The following is a 17762-nucleotide window of genomic DNA, read 5'->3' as shown; positions in this document are numbered from 1 at the left end:
AGGAACCAAGCCTAGGTCGGTCTGGGAGACTCCAGAGCCCGTGCATTCAACCACATGTACAACGTCTTCCACCACAGAAGAGTGAAGTATGGTCTGCTCTCGCTTTTGCTTCCTCTCCCCTCCCCGCGAATCCAAAATTAAGTTTCACTGCTTAGGATTCTCATGAAAATGCATGTTTTGAGGCCAGCTGACCTCCCCTGAGAAGGCTGAGCACAAGCCCTTGAGGCTAAGCCACAGGAAGAGAGAGAGGGGGGGCGAGGGAAGATGGGGGGGTCAAGCCCCACCTCACAGAAGAGTGGAGAGAGTTCAGGTTGTTCCCTATGCTTAATGCTCTACAGATCTCACACAATCTTCCCAAGAACCATAACAAGTGGGACTTTTCAGAGAGGAAATCTGGGGCTGCGTAGCTTTAAGAGGGTGAGTTCAAGAGTGAGTTTGGGATTCAGTTCAAAGTCCTACTCCAAAGCCCATATTCTTTCTGGTACAGGGTTACTGGGAATAATTTTATTTGGAGGCTTAATGAGGCCCCTAGAACATTCGTACTTAGCTCTTATAGCAGTTACCAAGGATCCCGTAGGGAAAACTGTGCGGCCTTAGAGCTCCAACCCTGCTGGGGAAGGTGGGCTGAGGCATGGATGAGACGCTGGGGTTTCCTGTTCTAAATCCAGATGCATGCTTCTTTCAGAGCAGTGATGCTCTCTCAACAGGCGCCGGTCCCATGAAGGGGCTTGGCCAGCTTGTGGCGGTATTTTCAGAAGATGACGGAGTAGCTCAGCTACAAAGGAAACTTAGGGGAGCCTAGGGAAGGGCATTGACTAGGGAGAGTGACCCAGGAGAAAAGTTACTTGGGGCTGTTAATTTCTGGCTTAGATATTTATTAAGCTTTTCCTCCGAAGCCTCATTCTTTGATTTATGCTCAACCTGGAAGATAACTGTAGGCATCCAAAAAGCCAAACTGGAAAATGCAACAGCTGAGCTCTGAAAAGACTTGTTCCCTTGGTTAGTAGAATATGGGGTTAGAGGACGGCAGGTGGGCGTGCCCTGGGGGTGTGTGTGCAGTGAACATACCCATTCCACCCACACCCCTTCGGTGTGCTAGCCGGTGCTACCCGCTGGGAGCCCTGATATTTACAAAAACAGAGTTTTGTCTCTAAAGGTAAGAAAACAAATGAGATGACCCCTAGAGGGAGCTTCTAGCCTGAGGAGGTTTCCAGGGTAAGCATCTTGTAAAGATAAGAATTAGAGTCATCCCCGTGTGCAACCTACTTCCGCTCTTGGACTCCTCACCAGATCTCCCCATCCCACGCCTGGGTTTGATGAATAAAGTTCTAAACCAGCTCTCTTTCACGGTGTCTTTCTGGTCAAAACTTGTTACAATGAGGGGCACCTGGGTGGCTCTGTTGGCTGAGCGCCTGACTCTTGATTCCGGCTCCTGTCATCATCTCACGGTGTGGGGGTTCGAGCCCCGCGTCGGGCTCCGTTAATGACAGTGCGGAGCCTGTTTGGAATTCTCTCTGTCTCCCTCTATCCCTGACCCTCCCCCATTCGTGAGCACTCTAAATACATACATACATACATACAAACTTGGAACAAGGAAAACACTTAAAATATCCAAAGTCAAAGACAGCTTCTCCTGGGAGTGATGGGCTGCCAGCCGAGCTTCCAGTTTGGATGCCCTCTGCCTTTGCGAACCCCAAGGCTTAGCACACATTCTTCCCGCTGTGGACACATCAGATGGAGGAAAAGGACCAGGACCAGGTTTTCCCTCCACCAGGGCTGGGACTTGGAGGGAGCCCATGCTTCCCCGGATGACCCATTCTTTATCACTTCATAACTCCCCTTGCAATCTAGAATCCCTCTGATGGACACGCCTCTCCTTTTTCTGTACATATTTCCACATTCTCCTGTGTATGATTATTTGGGCATGGGTGTTATCTTTTGTTAGAATGTAAGCCTCTTGAAAGGTCCTAAATGTTTACATGTATCATCACCAGTTCCTACGCCAATCGATACTCAATAAATATATTGCGTGGATGAAACAGGTGTTGTTTGAAATGACATCTCCCTTTGTCTGAGACAATTTAGGGACCTGAGTGGACTCGGACCCCAGGGAGGCTCCTGAGTCAACCTCACTCTTTGGCTATGTAAGTACTAGAAAAGCCCGGGACTGAAGACTTCAGGGATGTGCAGCACGTCGCGTTACCTCTCAAAGAATCTGAGTACCCAGACAGTAGTAGTGATGTGGATAAATACAACTAGCACGTGACCTTCAACTCTCACAGCCCACTCCACCGTGTTTTTGCTGATTTCCCTTTCCTTGCTGTGCCGGGCAAAGGCTGATATTCAAATGAGGTTAGGGTTGCCGAGGAAACCACCTCTTGCAGGACCATGCTGGGTACTCAGGGGGTCTTGTCACAAAGCGCATTTTAGATCATGTCCCCTAAATAATCAAGTATGGTTCTTTCATAAAGCCCTCCTATTGAGGCCAACCAAAGGAGCAGGCTAGTGTAGTGGGGAAGGATCACAGACCTTGCAAACAGAATCCCACAGTTCAAATCCAATCCTGGCTCTACTGGCCGTAACTGTCACAAGCTTCCTGCTTCCGTTTCTTTATCTACAAATGAGGGCAATAGCACAACCTTCAGAGGGTCCTTATGAAAGTTAGGTGAGTTAAAGTGTACAAGTGCTTGGGGGCACCGGGGTGGCTCAGTCAGTTAAGTATCTGACTCGTGATTTCGGCTCAGGTCGCCATCTCACGGTTGGTGAGTTCGAGCCCCGCGATGGGCTCTGTGCTGTAACTGTGTCGACCCTGCTTGGGGTTCTCTCTCCCTTTCTCTCTACCCCTCCCTACGCATGCTGTCTCTCTCAAAATTAATAAATTTTTTTTTTTTAAAAAGTACAAGTGCTTAGGACAATGTCTAGCATGTAGTAAATCTGATAAATTGTTGGCTATTATTACTGTGATTCTGACTTTGGTTATTCCCTCTGGACTCCCTAAGAGTCCAAATAATGCCCAAATCATCATCATCAAATAAGCAGCATGCAAGGTACAGGCACAGCTACCTACCCTCCCTCAAAGTCTGGAAGAACACAATAGCCATCAGGAAAATGTGATGTGCCCGTGCCAGGTGTAGTTGTCTTGGGTCCCCGAAATTCTGCAAAGCCTCCACTAAGGGGAACTGATCTCCAGGACAAGTCCCAAGGCCGTGTGTCCAGAGGCGTTTTCTTTCACTGTTCTCTCACCTTTCCCAGATCCTGCAGGAAGGGCAGGCAGAGGAGATACACCCTAGCCACCTTCCTACTGGCTGCCAGACCCTTCCCCTCTGGCAGAGGCTCCTGGGGAGGTAAGGTCTTACCTCCATCTCTCTATTCCTTTTACGCAGAATCTGAAAAGTTCTTTGAACAGTTGTGGCTCAGATAATAAGTCTCCTTCGCAAAAAACATCTCTTCCTAAAGTACTAAATAAATAAATAGATACATAGATACATAGATACATAGATAAAGTTTCCTTCGTATCTTCCAATCTGTTGTAGGTTTCAGGAAGATGACATTCCCTAGGTGAGCTTCTGAAAACTGGGTGGTTCTTAAAGTCCTTAGTTAAAGGGCCTCAGGTGACCCCTTAGTTTCTAGAAAGGCCGCCCAGGGACCACAGCTGTCTTAAGCACTGGATTGAAGTGGTTTGGAAATCCCATCATGTTTCCTAGAAATAGAAAGGAGTTAGCAGAAAGTCGGTCCCCAGGACTCTACCGAACTTTACCTTGACAGGTAGTTTACAAAACAGAGAGTGTTCTTTTTGGGAAAAGAGCTCTGGGGTCAGTAGGCAGATCTGGATAAGCTGAGTGAAAAAAGATGGGGCGCCTGGATGGCTTAGCCGGTTAAGCGTCCAACTTTGGCGCAAATCATGATTTCGTGGTTTGTGAGTTCAAGCCCTGCGTCAGGCTCTGTGCTGACAGCTCAGAGCCTGGAGCCTGCTTTGGATTCTATGTCTCCCTCTCCCTCTGCCCCTCCCCCCTCCTCTCTCTCTCAAAAATAAATAAACATGAAAAAAAAAAAAAGAAGAACAGGCACACTCATTACAAAACAGATCGAAATCCAAACTTCATCCTTACTAGCAGTGAATTGGTGGGCGGTGGAGGGGTGGCAAGGAAAAGCAGTCTGAAAGGGGTGCCTGCAGGTAGAAACAGAGGCGTGAGCCTGCATCGCAGGGCATCGGGGCTACAATGGACAATGTGATTCCATTTCGTGACTTATACTGACAGGAGTATCCAGTGTTCCCTTCCATCGGTGTCCAGAAGTCATCCATGTATACCCATTTGCTACAAACTAAGCTAGACTGAGGCCACGTCCGTGCTTGCCACATCTCTTTCTCCGTGCGCCCAAAGAGGCGATGGCCCCAGATTCTCCCAGCTCTCCCAACAGTGCTCAGGAAGGAAAAGGAGACTCAACAGCTCTAGGAGGGCATGCGGACACCCAGGGTTTAAAAATAGCTGCAACCTGATGGCTGGCAAGGAAGTTTATGTTTGACTTGAACATCCAGGACCTAAAAACCACAAAAGCAATGCCTAGCTCATTCCGTAAATGTGGTCTTTCCACAATTATTCTCGAAAGACTCGAGTGTATAGACAGAAGGGATGCGACCTACACTATATGCCAAGGTTTGTCTAAAAATATTTTACACCTGTTCTCTGTTCTGCACACTGGTCATATTTTATCAGTGAAGTAAAGTACTCGTAATGCCAGGAGGAATGTGTTTTTCCTTCCAAGTCCTCCATGTTTTTCCCTTCTGGAAAGCAAACCTCCTCTTCGTTTCTACCTGCACTAAAATAAAGCTAGCACCGTTATCCGTAGGACGTATCTGCCGCCAGAACTACATTTAACTACTATTCTCAAGCCAGTGTTGTTTAAATAGGAACAACCATTTCAGGACTTTTCACAACAGCACGGACCGTTTGGCTGCTCCCAAAAGAAACGTCCACTTGTATTCTGGGTTTAAATCAACTTGCTGATTGAATGAAAAACAATGCTGAAACATGGGTTTCCCTACCCGCGCCTCGAAACTAGAGACACACGCTCGGGGGTATTTATCATCAAAACATGAATCGAGTCGCTTTTAGGATATTACTGTAGGATTTTTATTGAATTCTCGGTGGATGCAAACTACAGATGGGACAACAAAATGTTGATATAACAAAGATGGTTATGGTTTGCATTTACATTTCTGATGTCAGAGGTCAACAAACGGAGGGTGAAAGTCAGGACTTCGTGCCTTCTAAATACTGTAAACCCCTAAGAACACACGTTCCATTACCTCACTGACAACATTTCATAGCAAGGGGATTAGCACCTCAGGAACTGCCTGAGGAAGTATATTGATATCATCGCACCCATTCTGCAGATGAAGAAACTGAGTCATCGGAGTCAAATAACTTAATATGCTTAAGGAAGGAATCAGACTCCATAGCCCCCAGGCATGAGCTGCCGCCTGATTAAATGTTTTCTTCTAGGGTTTGCCCGATTATGAGATGATCTCAAAGCTCCACTTACAGACTATGTATAAAGCAAGTCTTCTAAAATATAAATCTTGAACCTCAAATATTGAGAAATATTTAGTAGAGGTTTACTACTTCACATTCCACTAATAACACGACTTTTAGCCCAAGCTAAACCTCCAAAAGCCCAGCCAGGGGTTCAGCAATCCTTAGTCCATCAAATTCTAACCCTAAATCCTAAAAATTGGCACTCAGCCTAACGAAATTTAGTCCATATAGAAACTACTGAAATTCTTTTCAGCCATTTTAAAAACAGGTTTTTCTGGGGCTCCTGGGTGGCTCAGTCGGTTGAGTGTCCAAATTCAGCTCAGGTCATGATCTCATAGTTCGTGAGTTCGAGCCCCACGTCGGGCTCTGTGCTGGCAACTCAGAGCCTGGAGCCTGCTTTGGATTCTGGGTCTCCCTCTCTCTACCCCTCCCCCACTCATGCTCTGCCTCTCTCTCTCAAAAATAAACATTAAAAAATTTTTAATGGGTTTTTCTGTTTATTGTGCAGTTTAAACATGTTCCAAACTCATAAAAACACTAATGGGAATGCAAGTTCATCCATAACAGCTTATGCTTTTAAAGTGCAACTTTTTACAAATGCTTGTGTCGAGGGCTGACTTTCAATAGATCGCACTGAGGGAGCTGCTCTGCTGTGTCCGAAACCCTAACTCAGAAGCCGGTCATCTAACAATGGTTTAGCACTAGGTTCCCCACGAACCTAGTGCGTTGTGTTAGGAGCCAGGGAGTGGCCCCCGTCCCTAAAACGTCATTTTATAAACCTAAGTGTATTTTGATTTTTTTTTCAAGGGAGGCTTTCAGAACCAGTTTGGAATAAGAGGTCATTTGGTTTCCTTAGAGTTTTAAAATTAAGGGGAAAAAAGACCATTTACCACAACATCTATACATACAGAAGTCACGGATGTCCAAGCGATTTAGAAGAAAATCACATTGTTGAAGAGCAAGGTGAGGAATGTGTGAGAAAAGAGCTGCAGGAGGTCAACAATTATAATTCTACTTAGAAGTAATGGGGCCACTAAGTCTACTGTCTTAGTCTGAGAGTATCATCCAGTGGCTCTAAAATGAGAGAGGGGCGCCTGGGTGGCGCGGTCGGTTAAGCGTCCGACTTCAGCCAGGTCACGATCTCGCGGTCCGTGAGTTCGAGCCCCGCGTCGGGCTCTGGCCTGATGGCTCAGAGCCTGGAGCCTGTTTCCGATTCTGTGTCTCCCTCTCTCTCTGCCCCTTGCCCGTTCATGCTCTGTCTCTCTCTGTCCCAAAAATAAATAAACATTGAAAAAAAAATTAAAAAAAAATAAATAAAATGAGAGAAGCAACTTACATTATTGAATTAAGAAGATCAACGAAAGCACTGACTTAATGACTTCTAAAAACATTTCCAGAAGGCCTGTAATCATAGTTTATGGCCACCGGAAATATCATGTGTATCTCCCCCAATACATCATCAAGACTCCTGAGCATGGTCAAGAACCTTCCATTAGACTCTTCTCATTAACGCCCTTGTAGGGATTCTACCAGCCATGTGGCTAATACATCAAAAATAGTCTTATTCCCCTAATGTCAGGTCTTAAGAACAACTAATCCCAGGGAACAAAGCATCAAGTTGAAGAGCCTAAATTCTGGAACTTCACGGAGTTTGAATTCCAAGCCTGCCACTTATTGGCCCCACAATCGTGGGCAAGTTGAACGGTCTCAGCCCCGCTTCTGTGAACTGCGTCAGAACTGTGCATGGCATGTAGTCAGTGCTCTATAAGCATTTGTTACTCAAATGATTTAAAAGGTTTTTTTAAATGGCTTTAACAGAAGTGTTGTACTGATGTTCCAGGTATATGCACAGATACTGATCCAAGGTTCGTTAAACACGAAGAAAGTGTCTTCCTACGATAACACACCAAAAAACTGAAGACCTTGGATCTTAAGTGGCCTCCCGGGCCAAATCGATTAAGCATCCACTGATTGGCATAGTGAACACTATCAACAGTTTTATTCAGCAACGGCGATTTTACATACTTGTCTTCTAATGAGGCTGTTTTCCTCTTACCTGATCTTGCCCTTGCGTTATTATCCTTCTGATAACAGCATGCATTGTAGTCAAGCAAAGATGCATTTGTACCCTACCATATCTATGCTATTTTCTGTGTAGGGAAAGGGTATGGGAGATCTCCAACCAGCATTTTACCTCATTAGCTTGACTATGTCCAACTAGAGATACTTTTTTCTGTATGTTACAGTGACTTTTTTTTTTAATTTTTTTTTTCAACGTTTATTTATTTTTGGGACAGAGAGAGACAGAGCATGAACGGGGGAGGGGCAGAGAGAGAGGGAGACACAGAATCGGAAACAGGCTCCAGGCTCTGAGCCATCAGCCCAGAGCCCGACGCGGGGCTCGAACTCACGGACCGCGAGATCGTGACCTGGCTGAAGTCAGACGCTTAACCGACTGCGCCACCCAGGCGCCCCCGACTTTTTTTTTTTTAAGTTTATTTAGAGAGAGAGCGCACACATGCAGAGAGAGAGGGAGAGAGAGAATCCCAAGCAGGTTCTGTGCTGCCAGCACAGAGCCTAAGGACGCAGGGCTCGAACTCACAAACTGAGAGATCGTGACCTGAGCCAAAGCCAAGAGTTGGATGCTTCATCGACTGAGACACGCCTATTTTTTTAAGTTTATTTCTTGGAGATGGGGGGAGGGGTACAGAGAGAGAGAGAGAATCCCAATCCCAAGCAGGGTCTGTGCTGTCAGGGTGAGCCCAGAGTGGGACTCGATCTCATGAAGAGTGAGATCTGACCTGAGCAGAGAGCAAGAGTCGGGCACTCAACTGACTGAGCCACCCAGGCACCCCTACAGTGACTTGTTTTAAAATAACCTACCTCCTAAACATTTGTGTGAATCTCTCCATTAAAATGCCTGTACATAAGACAGCTATATGAGAATGAAATTAACACAAACACACATTGGAACATTTTACACTTAGGGCACCTTTAGTTTCACCTTCAAAAGCTAAGAAGTTAACCACAGTAAATAAAGATTGTCATTATCTTTAAGGAGGCGTTTTTGTTGTTGTTTTGTTTTTTTTAAGGAGGCATTTTGACTGAAGGTCTACATTTGCCATCTAACACAGGCTTAAAGCTATTCAAAGGAGATTTAACAATACACCTGATTTTAGAAAAGACAGGCAGTAAGGAATATTCTAAACCCAAAGAGCTACTTTTTGGTATCATCTTATTCAATCATCAATGAGCTACGCAATCTGTAAGACAGTATTTTCGACACCAAGAACGGGCCATTCAGAGGCTGCTATGCCGACAGTATCCATAGTTATAGAAGTAAAAACAATGAGAAAGACCTATTAAGATAATTAACTCATCAGAAGTGCCTGGCTGGCTTAGTGGTAGATTCTGAGACTCTTGATCTCAGGGTTTGTAAGTTCAAGTCCCACGCTCTGGGTATAGAGATTAAAAATAAAATCTTTTTTTTAATTTTTTTTTAAGTTTTATTTATTTTTGAGACAGAGAGAGAGCATGAACGGGGGAGGGTCAGAGAGAGAGGGAGACACAGAATCGGAAGCAAGCTCCAGGCTCTGAGCCATCAGCCCAGAGCCCGACGCGGGGCTCGAACTCACGGACCGCGAGATCGTGACCTGAGCCGAAGTCGGACGCTCAGCCGACTGAGCCACCCAGGCGCCCCTAAAAATAAAATCTTAAAAAAAAAATTAACTCATCAAATCGTCAACTAAAACATTTCCCACAAAGGGTCAAGAGTGTGACAGCAGAATGGGGAGAAAAAGATTTGGGACCAAGATGTTCAGTAAGCTTTTCTAAGGCTTTATAAGGTATGCTAGACAAAAGTACCTTTAAAAAAAAAAATTTACTTTTGAGAGAGAGAGAGAACGCAAGCAGCGGATGTGCAGAGAGAGAGGTGGACAGAGAATCCGAAGTGGGCTCCATGCTGATAGCAGAGAGTGGGGCTTAAACTCACCAACTGTGAGATCATGACCTGAGCCAAAGTCAGACACTCAACCAATTGAGCCACTCAGTGCCCCTGACAAAAGTACCTTTTGAAAAATTTCCATTCCTGAGGATGCCCGTCTGGCTCAGTTAGCGGAGCACGTGACTCCTGATCTCGGGGTTGAATTTGAGCCCCATGTTGGGTGTAGAAATTACTTAACAATAAAATCTTAAAAAGAAAAATTTCCATTCCATGGCTAAAATCAAAACCACAAGAAACAAGTGTTGGCAAGCATGTGGAGAAAGAGGAACCCTTCACATACTCTTCGTGGGACTGCAAACTGGTGCAGCCACTCTGGAAAACAGTATGGAGGTGCCTCAAAAAGTTAAAAATAGAACTACCCTATGACCCAGCAATTGCATTACTAGGTATTTATCCAAAGAACACAAAAATACTAAGTCAAAGGGACAGATACATGCACCCTGATGTTTATAACAGTCAAATTATGGAAACAGCTCAAGTGTTCATTGGTTGATAAATGGATAAAGATGTGGTATATGTCTACATATATATATATATACACAAATATTATTCAGCCGTAAAAATGAAACCTTGCCACTTGCAACGACATGGATGGAGACAGAGAGTATAATGCTAGGGGAAAGAAGTCAGAGAAAGACAAAGATTCTACTCGTATGTAGAATTTAATAAGCAAAACAAATAAGGGGGAAAAAAGAGACAAACTAAGAACCAGAGTCTTAACCACAGAGAGCAAACTGATGGTTATCAGGGGGGAGGTGGGTGGGAGGATGGGTGAAACAGGTGATGGGGACTAAGGAGTGCGTTTGTTGTGATGAGCACTAGGTGATGTATGGAAGTGTTGAATCACCATATCGTATACCTGAAAGTAGTATTGTACTGTATGTTAACTGGAATTAAAATAAAAATTTAAAACATACTTCCATTCCTAATGAGCAAAAAGGGCATGAAAACAGTGCCTCTGTTCATTCTTTAAAAAAAAAAAAAAAAAAAAGGCTTCAAGAACACCAAGCTCAAATTGAACTGATTTTTCTGAAGCCAATCAAGACTGACATATGGACCAATATGAAATTCCTCTAGATCTTTTGGCAATACACACATCCATAAGATGTGGGATTCATATTTACATTAAGCTCAATTACTTAGAATCTGATTGTACGTATTAGTGTCCCAGATTGTTATAAATTCTATGTATATCTACTGTCCCGCTGCCTTCTGATGGTCAGAAGAAGTATGTTAAAACTGGAGTCTTTATATGTAAAAAAAAAAAAAAAAAGATTTGTAAAACATTTTTTCTGGTAAGCCTAGAACCTCACCCAAAAGTCTCTAGCAGATACTAGAACTTAAAACCATTAGTGAGTGTTCTTATAGCTATTCAAAGTTGGGAATCACAAAAGCACATAATTGATGGTGCTGGCAGACGGGATCTCCCGGTTCCACTCACTATCCCAGTACCTCTTCATAGCCTCATTCTGTCCACTCAAGGACAAAGGCCTCACCATGGAGCAGACAGCTCGGCTCGGTTATGCCTAGTGCTTGTGTTTTTAAAACTTTTTATTGCTCTAAACTGCATGGGTAACAGACAAAAGGCTTTTTGTACATTGGTGTCCAGAAAAACTTTTAAGACCAAATTTATTTCACCAGGAACCCAGACAGTGTTGGTTCCTACTATATGTACAAAGTTTTCCTCCAATTCAAGGCAAATTTCTCACCGATACGATGTCAACACACTATCAATGGACATTTAAACAGTGAAATGACTTACTTTACTTCAAAAATAGTGTCTCTCTCTTCTGACTCCTCACTTTTTAAGAACCCCCTTCCCAAGCCACTACAATTTGATGTATTATAGGTGAGTAATCTTTGAACCTCCCCTCTACTTCCAAAGCAGCAGATTGGCTATCCAAGTGTATTGAAAAAAAAAAAAAAAAAGGTAAACTTTCTGGGAAAATGCACACGGAATACTAACATTGAGCAACCTGTCCAATCTTCAGATTTTGATCCTATATTCTCCAGCTAAATATGACTGAACTTTAAGTGTGAGAATTAGTAAACACACCTAATCTTCTTAGTTAGGTCAGCTGTTTTGTCCAAGCAAGGTTTCTGAGTTATTCATCTCCCATGCAGAAACAGAAAACCGATCCAATGGCCTCCCCCTATACATTTCAAATAAATCCTCTCAGGTTACCAGTGAATTTCATTTTATCATGTGACTCTCTTACATGTCAGCAGACACACTTTAAAACTTGCTGTAAAATAGGGTTGGCTAGCCGTAGCGTAACCATCCCTATCACAGGGAGACAGGTGTGGGCTGAAGAAAGCTGCAAATGAATGAATGAATGAATGAATGAATGAAATCATCCCAAGCACTGGCCAGGCAACAGCTTCAAAATAAAGACCACAAGAAGTGCTTTTTAATTTTAAAGAATTTTAATACAAACTTAATATAAACTATTTCAGTCCCTCTTAACATGTAAGACACTGACTCAAAATACTTTTATACCGTTTTTTTCAAGTATTGCACAATATAGGTACAAAATTAATATTTACGATTACATTTCTTCCATAATATATAGCAAAAATCTTTAAACCTTTAACAGAAAATACATTTTTTTTGAAAAAGCAAATATTCGTACATTTTAATTCCACCACTAAAGGAATATCCTGTACACAATTTTTAGAATAGTTGATGTCTTTAAGATGGATATTTTACAATTTCAGTAAAAAAAATACAACATGAAGCTGCTGCTGTCACAGATCACTGTAGTAAAAAGATATAAATGCAATACCATGTCGTAGAAACAATATATATATCCTCTGATATTTTACAAACTTTGTACTAAATTAAATTATACAATTAGAAAAGACCAATAAACCCACTTATTAGTGCCAATTTTTTATAAAAAAAAAATCAGCCATGTCCTTGCTATATCTTAAATACTGTAAGAGGCCATATCTGAGAGTATACTTTAAAATATACAGTCAGTATAAAATAACTTTGTGCTTGGTTGGCAAATGAAAAATGATGCATGTTTTATTTTTGTAACCAAGCCTGAATGTATCCTTACTATAAGCTTTAAAAAAAAAAAAAAAAAATCTCAAGGAGGTGAAAAAAAAAAATCCCCCTTGGGCCCGTGCATTTCAACTCGTAAGATACATTTTTTCTTTTTCTAGTTAGCCATGACAGGCTGGAATTGCTGGTTAGAATACTGCATGTTATTTAGGCTAAAATTCAAGCCGTCGACAAAAGACTTCTCGTTGAGGCCTCCATAGGCCGCAAACACATCAAAGGCATTACTGTACTGGAGAGGACTGAGGTTAAGGGGGCTGTCACCTGGGAACATTCCATTGGTACTACTACCTTGACCCTGCATGTTAGGAAAAATAAATTCCTTGGCATTAGGAGAGAGAGCAGAGGCTTTCTGCTGTTGCTGCTGCTGCGGCGGCGGCGGGGGCGGCGGTGGCTGGGATGGCTGCTGTTGTTGCTGCGGCTGCTGTTGGCTACCCAGGCCAAGCCCGTACAGAGAGTGCATTGAGGAAGAGACGGCTTTCTGCTTCAAGAGGTCGTTCACATTCAAGCCGAGGTTGATAGGAGAAGTACGTGCAACCTTGTTGCTGCGGCCGCTATTCTTCATTTTGGTAGAGCCGAACTTGGTGGCAGCAAAAGTGGCAGTGGTGAAGGTTAAAGGCTGAGTGGACCGGGGCATGAAGGTAGGGCTTACAGCAGCAGAGTGACCAAAGGGAGGCGACGGAGAGCTGGACACTGATGAGGCTGGGTCACTGATGGGCATAAAAACCTGGGCCTCTGGGTTAAAGCTGTTTTTGATCTCCTTATCCAACTCACATCCATTTTCATTATTATCATCCACATAAAGCACCTTCACTGGTCCCTTTTCACCAATTTGGTAGGAAACCTCAAACGGGTCGATCCAAACACTAAGATCCTGTGGCAGATTGCCACGAACGTCATCAATGTCCAAGCCACTCTCTTTGGATGCTTGTTCAATCACTGGGTCCACTTTCTCCCCTATGTGTATACATCTAAACCCTGATCCTTTGTATGGCTTTTCAGGATACCAGTGCCCTTCGTATTTCTTCTTAAGAAGTCTTTCAAGCTCTTCGCCAAAAATGTTGACACGTCTCCTGGGAAGCTTATTGTACAAATATGAGATAATAAAATTTAGTGCTACTTGGATTTCAAGCTGCATAGCTGCTATGCCACAAAGTGAGCTCTGTGTTTCAACTCCCCCCTACACACACACACACACAAGTGTTCAGTTTGTGGCAGAGAAACAAATTCTCATTCAGAGTGCTGGTATTCTGTAGGTTATCCTTCACCTTGAGTGGTCTTGCTCCTTAAAGAAAAACAAAACAAAACAAAAACAAACATGTCCAAATAAGATAAATCTCAGTCCCACAACCTCTTCTACCCCCAGAGTAACGTTACTTTAGAAAAAGTTTAATAGGCTAGCAAGTCAGAAAAATATAAATAGCACAAAATAAAGGAACGTACAATAGAAAATTGTTTATTGAAGTTCAAAATCTCATGGGAAAACTTAGGATTTACACTTAAGACAAAATTTTCAACCCTATTACTTTTTTTTTCTTTTCCTGAATACAGTTCTAAAAAAAACAGTATCTCTCTAGCGCATGTAGCGTATTTCTTCCCTCAAGTCTCACAAGATTATTTATTGGAAACTCTACTCCAGACACCCGTCCACCCACCTCCACACACATATATACCAGTTTTAGAAAGTGATCATATTCCTATTCACCAATTTAGAAGTGAATTTTATATTTCAATTCATTCTGGATTTATGCTGCTTCAATCTGCTGTATCGTTAAACATTTAGACATTTGAGGAGTTAGGGAAATTATTTTGATTTCCAAAGTACATGATGCTAAAATTAAAAATACTAAATACTAAATGAATTGCCAACCTTGTGAACGGTAATTATGAAACACATTATCCCATATAGCTGCCCTCTTGAATACTAAGGGCATACACTGTAATCATCGAGGTTCTCTGTGCCTTTTCTTTTCAATGTATATTTTTCTAAGTCTGAAAATTTCTCTTTAGCAGCAAGTGCAACAAAAGCAATAACTAATTTCAACACTCTATTGATTATTCTCTTTAAAGGGGAGGGCTTCTGAGTTTTATTCTGATTTTCAAAACCACCTCCCTCCTTCACGATAAGAGAACAGCCGGGGAGGCTGGTACGATAAGGTCGACCTTTAAACGTTTGCTGGATCAGCACTGGGTGGGGAGAAGAAAAGATCAAGGGCAAACAGAAGATATTTGCAAAAGGAATCTATTCGTACACTGAGGCTGATTTAAAAGGGCATTTAAAACTCAAGTTGGTATTAATCCATCTGTTCCATGTTCCATATTCGTGATGACAAAGGGAAAGGATCCCCGGCGGCCCACAAACTACACTCTGCAAGCCCAAAGCCGGAGTGCCGGCGAAGGCAGCTGATTAAGCCAAATTGCTTGAAGGTGCAGCCGAGCGAAATTCAGGCTCCGCGGAAGGTAGTTTTAAAGCAACGCCTTAAGACAGGAGTGTGAAGAATTACATAAACAGCCAGTTGGGTCTCATTAGATTTCAGCTCACAGCCCTCGGAGCCCAAGCGCTGGAGCAGCAGCAAGCAGCAGCAGCAGCAAGAGGAGGAGGAGGAGGAGGTGGAGGAGTAGGAGGAGGAGGAGGAGGAAGAAGAGAGGAGGAGGAGGAGGAGGAAGGGAGGAGGAGGAGGAGAGTACAAGTCTCCTCCGAAAAGGAGGAGGAGGAAGGCCACGAGAAATGGCAAAGCAACCACTCGGGGCCGGGCACCCGGCAGGTCGGGGCGACGGCCGCTCCGGGTCAGCCGCTCCCCTCCCCCCGCCGTAACCTGACCCGCCGCTCCCGCCCCCCGCCCCCCGCCCGAGGCTCCTGGGACGCGGCCAGAGCCCGGGAGCACCGGCTCCCCCGCACCATTTTCAGTCCCGGCGGCCACCGGCCCCGCGGACCCCAGCGTCCCCCTCGAGCTCGCCGCTCCTCCGGGCGCCCCAACCCCCGATTCCCGTCAGCTCGGCCCGGGCAGCCCTTCCCTGCTCACCCTCCCGGCCCGAGCCGAGACCGACGCGCCGGCCGGCCCCGCCTCCGGGCCCCGGGCGCGCTGGGGCCCCTCGGAGCCGCTCCCCTCCGCGCCCGGGCCGCGACGCCGCCGTCCCCGAGGGCCCGGGGCTCGACGCCGCTGCAGCCCCTCCGCCTCCGGACCCCGCCCGCCGCCCTTCGATACTTACTGGCTGCTTCCACCACAGACCCGGCCGCTGGGCGGGGGAGAAGGGGCGGCAGGGCGGGGGCTCGGGAGGGTCGGCAGCGGCCAGCTGGCTGAATGCAAGACGGCGCCGCCGGGCGGAGGACGGGGGCCTCGGCGCGGGTCTCAGGAACTCGACCCTTGTGGCTCGGGGTGGCGGGGACGGGTCAGGCGAGCGCGCTCGCTTTTCCACACAGCCCGGTGCCCGGCCCAGCGTCCCCGTAGTGCGCCCACTCCGCGCCGGGCCAGAGCTTCGCTCCTTCTGCCGCGGCGCGCGCCCCGCCTCTCGTTTTATAGTCTCCTCCCTGCCCCCATCCCCTCCCGTAGGGGTGCGCGCGCGCCCGCCTCGCGTCACACAGCTCCGGGCCGCGTAACCATTCCCCGCCCTGCGGCCCCGCACCCCAGACCCTCAGCAGCGGCTCCGCCCCTGCCCTGCCCCCCGATGCCATTGGTCAAGTCTCGCCTGCCCATGTCCTGACGGGCGGCGGAGGGCCGAGTGGACAAGGCCACACCCCTCGGGCTCCACGATGGCCAATGAACCGACGCTCTGGAGCCACTGTAGGTGGGATTAAGAGAAAGCTGGGAACGGGATTGGGGGGCAGACGTGCCAGTGAGGGCGACGGTAGTGGGTGGGGCGGCTGACGCTAAATCTGGGCGGAGAGCACCGGAGAGAAGAGGGGGGAGGGGAGCGAGGCAGGTGGCGGGGCGGCGGGGAAGAACGGGAGGAGAGCCTCGAGAAGGAGGGGACAGTTTACAAAAATGCACTACCCGAGTGGGACTGTGGCCCAGGAAAATCCCACTCGTGAACGAGCTACCAAATCGGCCTCCAGTGCACCCAGGAGAGCCTAGAGAAAGGGCGAACTGTGACAGGGACTCGTGCACCCGATTAATTGAATATTAATCACCTCAGGGGCCTAGGCCAACTGCCACCCAGAGAGTGGCAACAGCAGAACCCAAAGTTGCCGTGCCAGGCTGGGGGTGGGGAAGAGAGACCACCTGGCCACACCTCCCGCCCAGGTGACAGTTTAACTGCCTCTGCATCCCACTTCAGACCTCCCCATGCGATCTGGCAGCAACTCGGACGTGGGGTGGCTTGAGAATGTAAGAAGAATCACATTTTATTCCAAAGGTCCCAACCCAGGCCTCCGTGCCAAACTGCGTACGTATCCAAGTATATATATGCATGCGTGTATTCAAATGTATTTTAACATAAACACACAATAAACACGGTGCCTTCCTGTAATGCACGTTTAAAATAATCTTCGGTTGAAATGTGAGCGGGTAAACAGGGAGCGGGGAAAGAGAGGGACTCCAGGGAGGCGGGTAAGCGCCCTTTTCACAACCTGCAGCAGAGAAATACACGAAGTTACAGTGGGAGTGGAACCGAGCGTCCCTCTCGGCTAAAAATATTACTCACAGGTAGCAACGACGCCTGATTGGCCGCACTTCTCCCTTAGCAACTAGGCGATTGGCTGTCTGGTATCCAGGAGACAGACGTCAAGCTCGCACTGGGAAAAAGGGAGAGAAAGTCTAGGCGGAGGGATGGTAGGGAGGGGGAGAAAGAGGAGCAATGAATGAAACGCCCGGCGCTTGGCCTTCTCTCCCCGCTTTCCTCTGAGCTCAAGAAGTGCTTCCTGGAAAAACACCAGCTGGGGCTCCGCCTTCCTCTTAAAACTGTGGGGCCTGAACTCTCAACCTGCTATAAGGAAGTTAAAGCGCAACTCCCCGAGGAGTGGGGTGTCCGCGGAGCCGGCTGTGTAGATCGGTTGTGCTGTGCCCGCACACATCCGCTCTAGGTGTTAGGCCTAGAGACTTTACGCTTTAGGCATGTACCCTTTTTCTCCACTATGACTCCCGTGCCCTCGTGCCTCCATCCCTGGTCCCCTTTAGAAGGAACCGAACTGGTAGAGGATATTTCGGAAATTTCTAAA

The 17762-nt window shown here is 46.1% G+C and overlaps 1 protein-coding gene and 1 long non-coding RNA gene across 4 annotated transcripts; one reads left to right on the top strand and one right to left on the bottom strand.

The window, feature by feature from the left end:
• Nucleotides 1–11945: 11945 nt before the first annotated feature.
• Nucleotides 11946–17360, bottom strand: TOB1 (transducer of ERBB2, 1). Of its 2 annotated transcripts, none has more exons than XM_011289196.4 (2): nt 17249–17360; nt 11946–13892 (listed from the first exon to the last, which is right to left on the bottom strand). In XM_011289196.4, exon 2 carries the CDS (start codon nt 13743–13745, stop codon nt 12708–12710), a length of 1038 nt encoding a protein of 345 aa, XP_011287498.1. In that variant the 5' UTR covers nt 13746–13892; nt 17249–17360; the 3' UTR covers nt 11946–12707. The 2 variants fall into 2 exon arrangements, with proteins under 2 accessions (XP_011287498.1, XP_023099493.1); XM_023243725.2 differs by lacking the exon at nt 17249–17360 and adding an exon at nt 15818–16107.
• On the top strand, nt 16196–17074 carry LOC111557753. 2 transcript variants are annotated; one of them, XR_006589493.1, is made up of 2 exons: nt 16196–16389; nt 16883–17074. It is a non-coding gene; the product is annotated as an uncharacterized LOC111557753 (long non-coding RNA). The 2 variants fall into 2 exon arrangements; XR_002738021.2 differs by having other exon boundaries at nt 16196–16393.
• Nucleotides 17361–17762: the final 402 nt, after the last annotated feature.

Source organism: Felis catus, chromosome E1, assembly GCF_018350175.1.
Source record: "Felis catus isolate Fca126 chromosome E1, F.catus_Fca126_mat1.0, whole genome shotgun sequence".
NCBI classification, from domain to species: Eukaryota; Metazoa; Chordata; class Mammalia; order Carnivora; family Felidae; genus Felis; species Felis catus.
This window is presented reverse-complemented; position numbering and strand designations above follow the sequence as displayed.